The following is a 16,049-nucleotide window of genomic DNA, read 5'->3' as shown; positions in this document are numbered from 1 at the left end:
GCAAGTTCGGAATAATCCCAGCTCAGGACGCCGTGGCGGGACGTGTCCCCCTCCGTCTGCTCGAACGTCCTGTTCCAATATCGCCATGGTTGGCTGCTATCTAGCTCAGGGACGGTTTCCAGGCTTCGGCGTCCGTCCATCGAAGCTCGCGGATGTAGTCCACCTGCCCGGCGCTCTCTCGTTTCTCGGGGTCTGGCTCCCCACTCCGACGGGGTGGGTACCGAGATCAAGGGGAGAGCGGTCGCTTTCGGCCTTGCCCCGAGGTCGCCTTCGGTCTCGCCCCGAGCACTGAGGTCGATGAGAGGCGGGGTAGAAGTGGAGGCTCCGGTCCCGTTCCCGGCTGCTCCCAGCTCCTGGGAGTCTTGGGCTTGCACAGGTTGATTGTCGGGAGACGCATACGGATCAAACAAAGGATCCCTGTCCGGGACAACCTTGGATTCCGCTGGGCCCGACTCAGACATGATTGGTAACAAAATGTCAGACTGTGGCTAAATAAGGCTCTCACTACAGGGTTCCCTTTAGAAGCAAACACAAGTCCATTGTTTGAAAAAGGAAACTTTACTGCAGAAAAGGTCCATTATAGTCCACTGTCCTGAATAGGAGACTCAGGATGGTACATGATCATTGTTACCAATGAAGAGCAAGCATAAGGTACAGAGTAACAATACCCATCTGGATTAGCCTCCCCCCCACAGTTCTCAAAACAACATCTCTCAGTCCTGGGAAGCTGCTCTCCTTCAAGGCCAATGCTTGGTGGAACGGTGTTAGACAAAACAGTCTCTTCCAGTGGGAATGCTGCCTGGGAACTGGTGCACCTGGGGAGAAAGCACTTAGACACTAGAAGCATTAGAAAATGGAGTCAGTACAGTTTAGGTATACACTGGACCTGACATTTAGATGCACTGTAATGAAACCTGATCCATATAACTCAAGAGGTAAACAGACAGGTCAAGCCTGCTTACCATCCCCTCAGGGCCCCTAAAGTTTTCCCTTGAACTTCCACCCTTGTTTAACCAGTTTGTATGCTTTTATTCATTGCTTCCTATGCACTTACCCCCTTCAGGATAATGAACTAATGTCCCTTTGTGCTATGCTTCACGAATTTGGCTCAGTGCACCTATTCACTATTCATATGTATTTATTCAGCACAAATAGACTAGGCTTGAGAATATTAACTCAAACAGAGCACAGAATATTTCAGATTGCCTGCCCCGTAGGCCTGCAATCTGAAAGAGCAATTATCCTGAACAGGCCTATGCAGAAATCTGCTCAGGTCTATTCTGTGAGGCTTGCTCTCAAGAAAATGTTCCTAGGTTGGCACCGTAAGTAACTTATCCTGATCTGCATGCTGCACGTTCATCCCTTCTTTTTTTCTTCCTTTGGTTAATTTCCTACTATCAATTCTATCCAAAGTTCCATAGGCTAAGAATTTAGTTACCTATTTAGAAATTTTTTAATGCTGGCTCTCTAAACCTGACTGAGATTGCTCACAACTAAAACAACAAAGCAAAAACCAATCAAGACAATAAAAAGAATAAAACAAGTCAAGCCAAGTAAATTAATGAATAAAAACTAGACAAAAAACAAGGTTGCCATTTGCCTCACACCTGCAGGCAGAGGCACAGAGAGCAGGGCTTAAGGAAACACCTTAACTCATGAGCTGGACAATATGGAAAGAAGCAGTCCTTTAGGTACATCACTGCCCTTCACATCTGTTTAAGCATTTATAGGTATGAACCTGCCCTGAAACAGAGGGACAGCCAGAAACATTTCAGAAAGTAAGCAAGATATGTGTCCAAAGCACCATGTTCTTATGAAGTTTGCTGGGTGATCCTGGGTTTCTCCCCCAGACTAGCTTACATCACAAGGTAAATTGTGGAAATAAAATGGAGTTAAAGAGAACTGGGTACCCTGCCATGAGATCCTTGTGGAAGTTCAGGGTAAATGTGTATTTAATGGACAGAGAGAGAGCCATTTAATACGTAACACACAGAAGGCACACTAAAGACAACTATGCAACTTAATTTTCAAGGAAATGATCAGCAATAACTGAAGTGTCAAGAGAGTATTACCTTCTGAGAGAATATTGTACTGTGATGTAGGGTAAAATTCTGACGTTTCTGGGGAAATGGTTCGAAGAGAACGTCCATCATTTTGGTATAAAGAATCACATCCTTCCTGTAACAAATGTAATCATACACACACTTAATAATGCCTGATGCATCTTTCCCCAGTGGGAGCTTCGAGTGTGTGTTGGAGCATGTTGCTCTCTGCACTGTGTATCTCTTTTTTCTGAATGTAGATTTGATAACAAAATTTCACTTTATTCTTTCTCCTACTTACAGGAGGTCCAACTGAAGAGAATAAAATGTCTGAAAAGCAATGGTTTATATTCAAGTGCTCTTGAGTATATCTCAGCCCCATGAAAAGGAGAGAGACGGTGCATGTTAAGTACTTTAGAGGATTCCAAATGCTAAATAAAGGCTAAAATGTTACTGCAGTTATTAATAACAAATGAAAATGCTGCTTTACCTGTAGTGAACTAGGATTCACTGGGATATTAAGAGATATTGACCCATCACTGGACATTTTGCTTGGTAAGTGAACACATCGCCACTCATATTGTGCCTGAAAGAAACATTAGCAGGCTTGCATCAAACACCCCAACGTTCTGAAGACACACTCTCTGTGTATGTAATTTTAAACTTCAGTTATATGGTAATCATATTTCTTTTAATGGACAGATAGTTCTCAGATATTGTTGTTAAGTTACAATTGTTAGGTTGTTAGCTTTTCTTGTTAGGTTATAATTAAAGCTTACTTACTTTGGCTCTCTTTAATTGTAACACTGCCTGAAGCATAGGTATCTCATCAAATGTTCTCAATACTGGTTCAAGCTCTATTAAGCATTCTAAACAAGAAAAAAAAGGACCCTCAGTTCAACAGGAATAGATCTGGAACAGTAATTACTGCACTATCAAAATGCACTGCTGAAAAATACTTAAGAACGAGTCTGCTGTGAAGATTTCAACAGTACAATCCTAAACAGACTTACTCCCTTGGAAGCACATTGACTTCAATGGACTTAGAAGGATGCAAGAACCCCTACACCAGTACAAGCAGCCGTGCCCCCGCCCCCAGAACTGCATGTACTAATTAAAACCTCTATATCCCACATATTCTTGGACAAATTTGGTTCTTGAAGAGGTTCCCAAATCCAAGTAAAACAACACACAGAATTATCAATTATCATGAGAATACTAAGGACATACAGGTTAGTAACTCTCTTAAAAGGCAATGAAGGAATGAGTATAGAGAAAAGACAATTTCCTAAAATCAGTAAAGAATGTCTATGGAAGATATAAATCAATATAATACATGGGAAATAGATATGTCTTTATCTGGCACAACAAATTTAAAAGACTTGGTGTCAGATGGATAGATATGGAGAGGACTTTCCAAAACTAGAATACCAAATCTGAGGTATCAACAAGTTATGCAACCATCAAGTTTATCAGGTTAATTTTCCTTTTTTAAAAAACAACTTGTAGGAAAAGTTTGTGTCTTATGGTCTGCTTCTGGCGCTTTCAAATCCACCAGTATGGACAACTTCATACTAAGGCAAAAGGAAAACTCAAAGGGAAGTAAATCCCTTCAGATACTAAAAGCTTTTAGGTCATTGTTCAAGCTATGTCAGCTCAGTCAAGGTACATGTGGTACAACACCTTACTTGTTTTTGCCATATTCCTATCTAACAAAGGATATGCCAGTGACACCAGCCTGTAACTTAACGAAGTTTCCTCCTCTCATATAATGCCTCACATTCTGATCAGGACTATCCCTAATACACCTTTCACTGCCTCGAGCCTTCCTCTCATCTGGCAGTTTTCCCATACGTCAGGGGAATTCCTGACACCGTATCTCCAACCCTGAACTTATCTCCTCCCTGTCTTAAATCTGGAAAAATCAAGTACTTTATTTATGCTTATTAAAATATTTATAGTCTACCTTTCCTTATAGCTCAAAGCAGTTTACAAATTACAGTTGAAAACAGCACAATTTGAAACATATGAAAAAACCCTCCCTAAATAACCCCCTTTCCTCTGTACAATACCTGCAGTCTATACAACTTTGGTAAATAAAAGGGTTTTATAGCACTGCCTGAAGATGTCTAGCAATAGCAGCCCCCCCTCCCCCATCAGTGAATTCATTATACAGTGGGAGCTATAAAAGAAAAGGAACAGACTCTTGTTGATACCAGGTGGGCTACCTTAAATGGGATAACAGCCGGTGTGTGGCAGCCTGAGGACTATAGTTGGTGCAAAGGGATGTACAGGAAGAGACAGTTCTTTATATATGTATATCCTATGCTAAGAAGCTTTTTTTTGTTTCTTATTATTTTCAGCTTCTATGTCAAGATGTCATCATGATCATGATCTTGTATACTAATAGCCAAGTGGCCCGGATCTGAGGATACTTAAATCTGGAGACTGAAGCCATGAAAGGACAAGACAGATCTTCCTACACACCTGAAAAATGCCCCAGGTTTGCAGAAAAATTTGAAATTAAAAAAAAAAAAACTATTTCCAAGGGTTAAAAAAACCCATAATGATAAAGGGGGTGCCTGTAGCTTTAACCAGATGCCTTCAGTGGCTGTGGCTGTTGTTAAGCAACCATAACAGTTTAGTCAGTATTCTAGGTTTGGTAGCTGTCAGTAAGAGGCAGGGCCCTTTCAAGGGCTGTTTTAGCCTTTGAGGGAGAACTGGTGGCAGCAATCTATCCAGAGAGTATAAGAGAAAGATTAAAGGCACCCTCCTCTTAGCCCACCCCCCTACCCCTGCTGTATTGTGGGGATAATAATAAAACTGACTTTGTTCACTGCTCTGAGTGGGGCACTAACCTGTCTAGAGGAGCGGTATGTATGTAAGTGCAGTTATTATTTTTATCCAGGGGAAAATGAGGTACCTCCTACAAGTCCTTATGGGTTCCCCACCATGCAACTGTACCATAATTCTCTCAGTGGCTGGCTCTATGAAACTGTACCATAATTCTCCCCTCTGCCAGGGGGAGGGATGGAGGGAAAGCTGAAGGTGGAAGGGCAGATAAAAGTAGGTTGGCTGATGGGTTAGAAGAAGAGAATGAAGCAGGAAAAAGTTATGGGGGCTTTCAGGGAAAGGAAAGAGGAAATAGTGGGGAGAGGAATATTAGATGTCCACCATAAGTCCTTGCAGGTCCCCCACATAATTCTCCAATTGTGTACTCAGTAATCAGATCTTGCTGCATTTCATTCTGCCGTGTAACCTGAATGTCCTAGCTGTGCTCCGTTTCCCCCTTGCATGACTACTTCCACTTCCTTTTCCATTTCTCTTTTCCACATCTTTTCCTTGGATTTTTACTGGGATTTGCTTGCTTAGCACCTGCACACTGGGCTCTGGCTAGCTCCCTCTGGGAACTCCGAATCTTACAATTTGTTTAAGTGTAAAGACTGTCAGCTGCCTAGATGCTCAGGGTCTCTTCAGACAACTATAATATAGGTAGATTAGATGGAATACTATACTTTCAAAATTGACCTTTAGACTGAACAACCTATAAGGCATACCAGCGAGTCCCCTTTTCAGAAAGACATTGTGTGGAGCCAACTGCCCAGATACCATCCAGCATATAATTTTGGAATGCCATTTATATGATAAGTTGCGAAGAATGCTGTTTGAGAGGTTGCCAAAATGTACTGAACACCAGAACAATTTATCTTTTTGTCATTTTCTGTTGAAGGATAATGATACAGCGATTTCTAAAGTGGTTGCGGAGTTTTGAGTGGGTGTGCTTAAGATTCATACAAGTTTTGTATAAATATATTGACTTCTGATATTTTATGTAATTTTATAGTACTTGTTTGCTGTCTTAGATCTTTGTATGCCATTAAAGGTATTTGAATTGAATTTACTATAAGGCACAGTGCTGATGCAATGTTTCTTCTCATTTCTTTAAGGCTCATGTAGGGCAACAGGAATGATTCCATGACAGTGACAGAAATTACAGAACACCAGGCCTTTTCAAGATGTTTGCCAAGCTCTCAACCCTTTGCAGAAATGTGGAACTGACGTGAAAAAGAAGGTCTTTCATCTGGATTTTGTGCCCAGCTACTTTCCATTAATGACTTCATCATTGCTCGGTGAGGAACGTCAAGTGGTAAGTATTCTTCACTAGAGTCTGGACGCTTTCCTTGCATCACAGTATACATAATCTGCAAGGGGTTTATAACATCTGTCAAAGTAGATATTATGCATTTATTAGAATTTCATGCATTTATAAGAAATTCATTCATTCATCCAGTAGAAAAAAATCACAACTGAATATAATATCAATATTTGGCATTTTCAATTATACTATACTGCTACTAAAATAATTGCAATTATTAATAAATAAATGATCACTAGGGGAAAACCAAAACTCGTGTCTCCACCTCCCAGATTTCCATGGTGTCATTACATATAGAGCAAATTAAAATTTAGAGGAAAAACAGAAGGAAAGCATTGGTCATCTAAAAAGTTGTAATGTATACTTTTTAACAAGGCAATTTCTTACATATTGTTCTTAAACTGCCACATCTTAACACAACTGTTGCTCGTTTAAAGAATTCTAGAATGAAGAAAAGAATCTGACCTTCAAAAGGCTGTCTTCTTGACATCACTTCCCACATAATAATGGCAAAACTGTTCAAAGTAAAAGTATATATTAGTAAAGATCTATCCCATGGTTTACGGCTACAACAAATAATCTCTACAAGAAACCAGATATCCTACTATCATTCCACAAGGTTTGTATCACTAAGTCAGTCTGCTGTAGTGGTTAAGAACAGCAGGATTCTAATCTGGAGAACCAGGTTTGATTCCCCACTCAGCCCCACCCACCTCACAGGGTGATTGTTGTTGCAGGGATAATAATAACATATTTGGTAAACTGCTTTGAGTGGGCGTTAAGTTGTCCTGAAGGGCGGTATATAAATCAAATGTCATTATTATTTTATATTATTATCTATGCTTGCTTAACACAAGCTGGTCTGTTTTGTTATTTCACTTAAATTTCTACTGAAATTAATGAGGAAAATATTATGTCAAATATTCAAGCGTGACTTTCTACACGTTTGTGTCTAACGATGTTTGACCTATCTGGTATGTTAAAGACTGTACCTTGAGACCTTCTTATGGCCAATTTCAAGTCATAATGTACATGATCAGATATTGTGAGCACACAGAAACAGAATGCAACCACTTCACACATATGATGATGGCCCACAAACTCTTGGGGCTTTAAAGAGACTTTTTTGCTTTTTTTACATAAGGAAAACTGTTAGAATGAACAATTCACATTATGTGTCACAACTGCAGATTTCTCCAAATAACTCCTTTTGATCTAACTTTTTGATCTGTGTGCTCTTTCAGAACTTCCAAAAGCACAGCAGCATGTACGGAAGTTCCTGACCTCTCCCCTCCCACGATAAGATTGTTTAAATCCCAGTTTAGTGTAATGTCTGAATGCAAACACCGCATTCTGATATACAATATTTGTAATGCCCAATAGAGATGGGTAGTGCCACCAAGTCATAGCTGACTCATGGCAACCCCTGCTTGGATTTTCAAGACAAAGAGGCTAACAGAGGTGGTTTGCCATTGTCGGCTACTGCAACCTTGGTCTTTTTTTTTTTTTAAAGTCTCCCATCCAATTACTAACCAAGGCTGATCCTGCTTTGCTCCCAAGAACTGATGAAATCAGGCTTGCCTGGTTTATCCAGGTTGGACTAATGTTCAATAGGAAAAGGTTATTTTTGAAATGCGACAATATATTCTTCCATTAATTCTATCATCATCGTTGTCATCCTAGTAGTAGTACCTGTATATATCATGCTTCACGCTCGTACGTGTTTTTTGATTAGGGTTATAATCTTCAGGTGGCATATAGATAATTGTCCCTCCCTCGGACATAGTTTTCTCTCCTCCTGACTGTGATATGGACACCATGCGCCATTTTGACAAGCCAAAATCTGCGATCTGGAAGGAACAAAACCTCAGGTCAATTTAAGAATAAAGGACTGGTCAGCTTTTAATCAGATACAGTAGCATGGTTCACAGAAGGACAAGACTATCATTTGGGTGCTGTAAGAATGATCCCAGGGAGTCCTAGGGCTCATGTACTACCTCCAGTGAGTGTGGCTTGGCAATGAAATACTTGCTGCCAACCCTTACTAGTCCTTATCTCCCTGTCCCCCCTTCCCCTGCAACAGGATTCTAAGCTGTGGAAGGAAGAACAAAAATTTTCATTTATGCCTGTGCTGAAGGGGAATCTCAAGGATTGCTTAAGCTTATTCCTGGAACAGCCAACCCAGAGCACAATTTCAAAGGTGAGAAATATAAGCAAGGAATAGAATTAGTGGTCATGATTTTGCTCCCCCTTCTACCTGCATTGCCAATACATGATAAGAATGTATGTATGGACACTAAACATTCAAAGGAAAAGCTATGTAGTGATTTAAAAAATGTTTTTAAATGATAAAATCTGATCTAGGAAAAAAGAAATTTCACTGAAGTTTCAAAGAAGCCCCCAAGTGCCTATAGTAGCTAACTATTCTCAATAAATATTTCTCCTAAGGATGAGGCATCCATACTCATTGCCCACAGGGTCCAGCAGAAGGAAATGTGGGGTGGTGGAAGGGTCACGCACTAGTGTCAGGCCCGCACAGTTAGATCTCTTCCAGTAAAAAGCAGAAGTGACATGAGGACAATCTAGCATTTTACAAAACATTTGTGGTAAAACCACAGAGCTTTTGTAAATCCTACAGCATCTAAAGGCAGCATTTCTGGTTCTAACTGGAGGTGCTATTAGCACACCAATGTGATACCGGCACACGAGGCCCCAACCCCAATTCTTCCTAGGGGTTGCCAGCTATGGTCTGTCAACCCTAATTTCTCCCCTTTGTTTTCAGTACTTCTGTGGAAAAGTACAACAGGAAAATATTAGCTGCATTTAAAAGTGCCTTTGTGCATAAACTGTCACTCCAGTCATTCTGAAAATATTATTCAGCAAGAGATATATGTAACACATGCTTGCGTAATTCTTCGACAGCTTTGTTGCTTCCCTTTAAAAAGACAACAGTGCATTCTCACTCCCTTTTGATTTCTCTCCATCACCCTTAAGCAGCATTATTTTCTGCATACCTGACAGATCATAAGACTAGTCTGAACTCTACCCCTCCAAATAAAAAATATAGTGAACAAATCTTCTTAAAAATACGTTGAGGATTTCTGCTTTATAATTATATATAGCCAAATCTAATAGCCTATAGAAATATTTAGTCATAAAATGAAAAATATTGCTAGCCCAGATAGTGTATATTTTGAAGCTGTCTTCATGCCAAGACATGCACTGTTATCCAGCTATGTGTATTCTGCAACATGCCTTTCTACAAATACAGCATTCATATCTTAGAAAACTAAGTTTCTAGACGCTAATGTTTAAACAATAGCCTTAGAAAAGGGTGCAGTAATCCCCAATTAAAATATCAGCACCTATTAAGAAGAGAGCTTAACCTTAACTTGTAGTGCTCAGATGACCTCCTTAGAGCTGTGCCTTTTTACAGAACTACCAGAAGCAAAATAAATGCTATAATTCCATCTTGGTGCACAATTTAAATTAATTATCGTGGTGCAAAATCATGGAGCTGCATGCTTCAGAATAGTTGCAACCTCTCTACCTGTAGCAAAATGGTACATGGAAGTTCAGGAAAACAGCATACCTGGACTGTGCCCAATAGCATCCCATTGTGAAATTATCATGCATGCTTGTGTCACAAGTAACTATTACATCTGCGCATAAGCACCAACTCTTGTGGATCTGTCCAACCCAGACTGAGACAATGGAAAAGTAAGGTCATTCTAGGTATTTGTGAGCTTACCCTGTCATCTTTGGGGAAAGCTGGGAAGTTGGTTTACATTAAAAAGTATTTTTTGGAATGATATTGTATCTTGTTCCATAAGTTTGAGTCTACCTGGCTTTCTTATTCACAAATAAGAATTGGAGAAGTTGAAAGGGAAGAATTTATTGTTTATGCCAATCTTCTGCAGAAAGGACAAGAAACTGTACTGAGGTAATAATGCAAGATGGGTAGCCATATTAGTCTGTCTGTAGCAGTAGAAAAGAGCAAGAGTCCAGTAGCACCTATAAGACTATCAAAATTTGTGGTAGGGTATGAACTTTGGTGAGTCACACGAAAGCTCATACCCTACCACACATTTTGTTAGTCTTATAAATGATACTGGACTCTTGCTCTTTTCTACTGAGATAATTCAGAGATACTTTTCAATCAGACTCCAAAGATCCTTAATGTTTTAGTCCAGTGACACTGTAAAGACCAACAAGATTTTCAGGGTAAACGCTTTTGAGAGTCAAAGCTCCCTTCTTCAGATAAGAAAGCTCATACCCTGAAAATCTTGTTAGCAGGGTTCACTTCGAGGGGGAACATGCCTGAACACAGTTCAGTTCCCCTTTCCGGCAGTTCCCCAAAGAGGTCAAATGTCAGGTGGCCCTGCTCACCTGACTCTCAGCCATTTTGGACCCGTTTAAACCTGGATTGGGGCCGATACAGCCCGGATCAGGCCTCTGACAGGTGGTGGATCACTCTCCCACTCAGCAGCAGCCCGATCCTGACCATTTTGGGCCCAATTTTGGTTCTGAATGACCAGGATTGGGTCCAAAACAGCCAGGATAGGTGATGTCAGGGGGGCGTGGCATATACAAATCAGTTATGCTAATGACACACTTCTGGTGATGTCAAGGGGCGTGGCATGTGCTGATGAGTTATGCTAATGAGTTCATTCAGCTCTTTTTCTACGAAATGATCCCTGCTTGTTAGTCTTTAAGGTGTCACTGGTCTTAAATCTTACTGTTTTACTGCAGACCAACATAGCTACCCACTTGAAACTATAAGATCTTTAAGTATAGTCACAGTAATGTTTAACTCAACCTAAGTATGCTGAATGACAGGAAGAAAGTTGATTCATTTGAAATATGGGGCTAGAGTTTTACAGATACCATGGATGGTTAAAAAGACAATTAAGTGGGTTCTAAATCAAATCAAGCCTGAATTCTCCCTAGGAAAAGTTGAAAGCAGTAAGAAAAAAGGAAGACCCAAAATGAGATGGCTGGAACCAATAAAGGAAGCCATGTCCACTGCTTTGCAAGATCTGTTAACAGCAAGGCTGTTAATGATAGGATATGCTGGAGGTCTTTCATTCATAGGGTTGCTATAAGTCAGAACAGACTTGGTGGCATACAACACACAATTTTTTCAACAGCCTTCATGAAGAGTGCGATCACAAGCAGAGTTACAGCTTTGTAAGGCTGTTGACTTCAACAAACTCAGAAGTTTGTATCTCTGCTCAGGATTGCACTGTAAAGCCACTTTCCCCAAAGGGTGAAGTCTGATGAAAGTCCCACTGTCAAACTAGTGGAATAACAACAACAACATTCGATTCATATACTGCCCTTCAGGACAAATTAATGCCCACTCAGAGTGGTTTACAAAGTATGTTATTATTATTCCTGTAAAAATCACCCTGTGAGGTGGGTGGGGCTGAGAGATTTCTGGAAGAGCTGTGATTAGCCCAAGGTCATCCAGATGGCTTCAAGTGGAGGAGTGGAGAATCAAACCCGGTTGTCCAGATTAGAGCCTCACTGCTCTTAACCACTATACCAAACTGGCTCTCCTTAACCTCTGTACCAAACTGGTTCCTTTTGAATCCCAATGCCTCAGTGGTCCGATTTCTGCACCTCCAGTTAAAAGATTTCAAGGAGGAGGTGCCAGGAAATATTTGTTCTTTCCCAGAGACCTACTGTAAGTCAGAACAGAAAATAGGACATTGTGCTGGACTCCTAAACCATATTTGAAAAAAGAGTCTCATTTTTACAAACAGCATGTGCTTTATACTTTAGGATCTGTAAACTTAAGTAATCCATTTCCTTTGCTGGGATACTTCCTCTTTTCTGCAAAACAACAGACCTCAGCTCCCGTTTAGAGCAACAGAGACACTAAAGAGAAAGACAGCACATACCTTCACATGAAATTCATTGTCAAGTAAAATATTCTGTGTCTTCAAATCATGGTGCAAAAGTGGGGGACTCATGTTATGAAGATAATTTACTCCCAAAGCTATTTCATACAGCATGCGAAACCTCAGGGACCAAGCAATGTCAGGATATATATTTTTCTTTTAAAAAAAGAAAGGGAACAATGATTAAAACCCAAGTATGTTATTTATTTTATAGCTAAGGAATGATAAGGCAATAAAACTGAAATGCGTACCCACAAAATGCTTATCCAGTTTTAAAAGTCTTTCTGTGCTTCTTAAAAATAAACAGGGTTTGGTGAACCTCTGAAAGATAGTTCCAAGCGGAAGAACAGCCATTGAAAATGCCTCTCTGAGGATGCATAATTGATCATTCAAGCGATAACTTATCACTGTGTATCTATAGCTACCTGATAAGCTGGTAGTATGGCAATCATCCTCTCAAATGAGTAGAACTTCTGTGAATTCTCAGGAATCCAGAGAAACAGCAGAGTGGTAAGATTCTAGTCAAGCCCGTCATTTGCATCTGCTTTCTCAAGTGATAACATGCACACAGTGGTAAGCAGAGATGGACACGAACCAGAAAAAAAAGAACCATGTGGTTCGTGGTTCATCATGTTTCACAAACCATGAACTTTCACGAACCTGCCACAGTTTAACACGAATCAGTTCATGAAAATGCCACTTCCGGGTCAGTAGAAAGTCAGTTCCGGGTCATCAGAAGGTCTGCCGGAAGTCCATCCCCTGTTGCCTAGGAAACTGATTGATTGGCGCCAGGCTATCTGCAGTGATGAACTGAAAAACGAACCAAACGAACCAGCCTAAACTTCGTGGTGGTTCATCAGAAATGGGATCTGACTTATTGTTGGTTCACGAACCACGAACCAGCCTGGTTCGTCACAAATTTTGGTTCGTATTTTGGTTCGTGTCCATCTCTAGTAGTAAGTCATCACTAGGTAAATGGCTGTATACTTGTCCTCAGATGACAAAGAATTATCAACCACCAGGATGAGCAGAGATGTTCAAGAGCAGACTGGCATATCTGCTATTTGCCACAGTAGGGAAGCCAGGCCCTCACTGGGGGTGGGGAATCCTCCACACCCAGCTTTCACTTACTGCTGCTGCTCAGCTGGCCAGTGGAAGGAAAGAAAATGGGGAACCTGAGGGGAGGCCAGGAAACATGTTGACATGATGACATCCCTCCCTGTGCACTTGGAAGTGACCTCATCATATGCATGGGTGAAGCACTGGTATTTGGGCAAAACCCAGAGTTTTGCCCAAATACCACAGAGGTTCTGGTAGACCCAGTGTCAAGATGATGTCACTTCCAGGAGTAATGTCGTTGTGTGATGAGACCTCTGTGAAGACCCCCATGCTTGGTAACTCTCCCCCTGTTCCCTGCCAGTTGCCAGGGCGGAGTTGCCAACCCTACGCAACAGACACCTCACATAGTTATGGAGTCAAGTACAATTTACAAATGTAGGGGAAGATAAACTTACTTCTCAAGATCAAATCACCTGAATAAAGTTCAGAAGGACCAAGATTCATGTTCTAAGAAGGGAGCACTTGACAACTATAATGGTGTTTTCTACTCTACCAATAATTCATGCCTAACAATATAACATGTTAGGAAAAACAATTTTAAAAAGTAAGTAACATGGAATTATGAATTCATGTAACATATAAAATATTATAATAGCTAGGAACTGTAGATATTTGTGTTTATTTTAATTTTAGCAGCCTTAACCCCCAAATCACTGACTGCTGTATATATTCTGCAGTATTATAAAAAGAAATTTACTATCTGATTTTTAAAATAGCATTGTGTTCCCTTCAGTTCCCCATGCAAACCTTCAAACAAAAGTGCTTCATTTTAAAACAGTGAAATATTAACAATGCTTGGATGGGGGCAAGGAAGCGAGGCCTTGACAAACATGCTACAAAAAACGTTCATACTTACTCCATGTAAAAGTTGGTTTAATGACCCATTTGGCATATATTCTGTCACTATTCCCAGAAATTCAGGCTCATTGCAAATTCCCAGGATTGGCAGAATGTAACTGAATCTTGCTTGGTGCAAAATTTCAGCTTCTTTTAAGAGACTCTTTCTATCACTGCAACAAACCAAAAGGCAATGTTACTACTTCAGGGCCTAGAAATACGGAAGTGTAAATTAAACTTGTTATCTAGGCTACTATATATTGTAATCTACATTGTACTGTAATCTAGTGCTTATTATTTTTGTCAGAAATGTAAACTGAAGTCCTATTGTGGTAAGACAACACACACTAAAAATAGACAAGAGATTTCAAGTAGTTACATTGGTTCAAAACACCCACAGGAACAGGGTTTTTTTTGAAGTACAGGGGAATGAAACTAGAGTGAAAGGATGTCAGAGATGTAAATTTCTGGAAATTTTGAATCAGAGTGGGTGTGGAAGGGGTTTTCCCCAGATTTTGGGGTGGGGTTGAGATATATGTAATGCTTACTTTCTTAGCAACCGAAATATACTTTGCGACTTTAACAACATAAAACACATCAGATATAACTTAGGTAGCATATAAAATTGTACTATTTGACTTATTTATAGAGTATAAATGCCTTCGTCTCATACAAGCAAAACTTCAAATATACCTAATAGCGACAGAGATAGATATGCAAACTGCTGTACCTCATTATCTTTACATATATATATTTTAGTTTTTGCAACCTGAGAGGTAGGGGGGAAAGATGAAAATAGAAAGCAAATTTTGTAGTAAAGAAAAAAGTGCATTATTTGAAAAGAAACAGCTTATCTGTTCCTTTAGGACTCTCAGCATATTTGGATATCAAGTTAAAGCACTGAAAGTATTACTCTGCTGAAATAGTGTATTATTATCGTTATAGAAGATTAACAGTGAACATTTAAACAATTAACATATACATTTAAAAATATGTCTATAGCATATTCAGGAGTTATCATTATCTAATGCTGTAATTGTCTTAGTCAAAAAATTACTTGGAACAAATTCTGAGTAAAACGTTATCTCTAAAAGTATTTACTCATTCCAAAAACTTTTTTAAAATTATAGGAGTTTTTTCAGTGTTCTCCAAGATCTGGATAAAAGTATCTTCAGAACAAAATAAGACAAAGGCAGCCGCCCCCCCATTCCCCCTTCCCTCGAGCCTTCACATCTCTAAAGGAAAGTCATGAAAGGGTATGAATATGACAACATTGTATTCGTTCTTTTTCAGGTTCTACATTTAATAAAGACTTCCAACATAGATTTATCTTGCCACATATATGCCCTTTAACTATGAGCGAGTGAGTCCTACTTATGACACAGTGAGGCTCATGGTAGGTGAGACTTTTACCATGATATAGTAACTGGATGATCCTCTTTCCAGCCCTCAAAGCACACATTTCATGGGTGCTCATTGTTCCAAATTCACACAATAGTAAAAAACACTTCTTTAATCAAGTAGTTGGCCCTGTTACAATCATAAACTGGTAACTCAGAGGTGGGCATGATACATGCCCATATGCCCCCCACTATTGAAGGCCTGCAATTCCTTGAACATAGGGGTAGAGGAAAATAAACAGTGGATATATTATTTGTGTTCTTCACACTGGCATTTATCCTCTCCTTTTAAAAACTTGCTTCAATGTCATATTTATGCCTTAATTTTGCAAACTTATATTACACAGCTAAGAAGTCTTGCAGTTTTAAAATAAGTTAATGTGTCAGGATGTCAGTTCTCTAGCCAGAGTTACGCCATGTTAACTTGTGTTATAATCAGTAGTTGTCTAGTTTTCCTCCCTCCAGGCCCATGTGTCGTCCAGGCCGCTCATACCCACGGGAGCGAAGAGTCCTTATTTATCCAGTCCAGGCAATGACCTTGATGTCCTCGTCTTCTCTTGCCTTCGCAGACGGGACTGGGGGGAGGCTG

The 16,049-nt window shown here is 40.0% G+C and overlaps 1 protein-coding gene across 1 annotated transcript in view; it reads right to left on the bottom strand.

Moving 5' to 3' along the window:
- The window catches only part of RIPK2 (receptor interacting serine/threonine kinase 2), a 55,673-nt gene that overhangs the window by 18,691 nt on the left and 20,933 nt on the right, over positions 1-16,049 (bottom strand). Inside the window, exons 2-9 of the mRNA XM_054984888.1 lie at positions 14,080-14,233; positions 12,105-12,260; positions 7,891-8,048; positions 6,664-6,713; positions 6,103-6,264; positions 2,826-2,911; positions 2,533-2,628; positions 2,073-2,178 (exon numbers count right to left, since the gene is read on the bottom strand). Of these exons, the coding sequence (XP_054840863.1) occupies positions 2,073-2,178; positions 2,533-2,628; positions 2,826-2,911; positions 6,103-6,264; positions 6,664-6,713; positions 7,891-8,048; positions 12,105-12,260; positions 14,080-14,233 (968 nt within the window). The remainder of the gene's footprint in view (positions 1-2,072; positions 2,179-2,532; positions 2,629-2,825; positions 2,912-6,102; positions 6,265-6,663; positions 6,714-7,890; positions 8,049-12,104; positions 12,261-14,079; positions 14,234-16,049) is intronic.

This window comes from Eublepharis macularius, chromosome 7 (assembly GCF_028583425.1).
Source record: "Eublepharis macularius isolate TG4126 chromosome 7, MPM_Emac_v1.0, whole genome shotgun sequence".
NCBI lineage: Eukaryota > Metazoa > Chordata > Lepidosauria > Squamata > Eublepharidae > Eublepharis > Eublepharis macularius.
The sequence above is the reverse complement of the archived record's forward strand: the minus strand, read 5'-3'. Positions and strand labels throughout refer to the sequence as shown.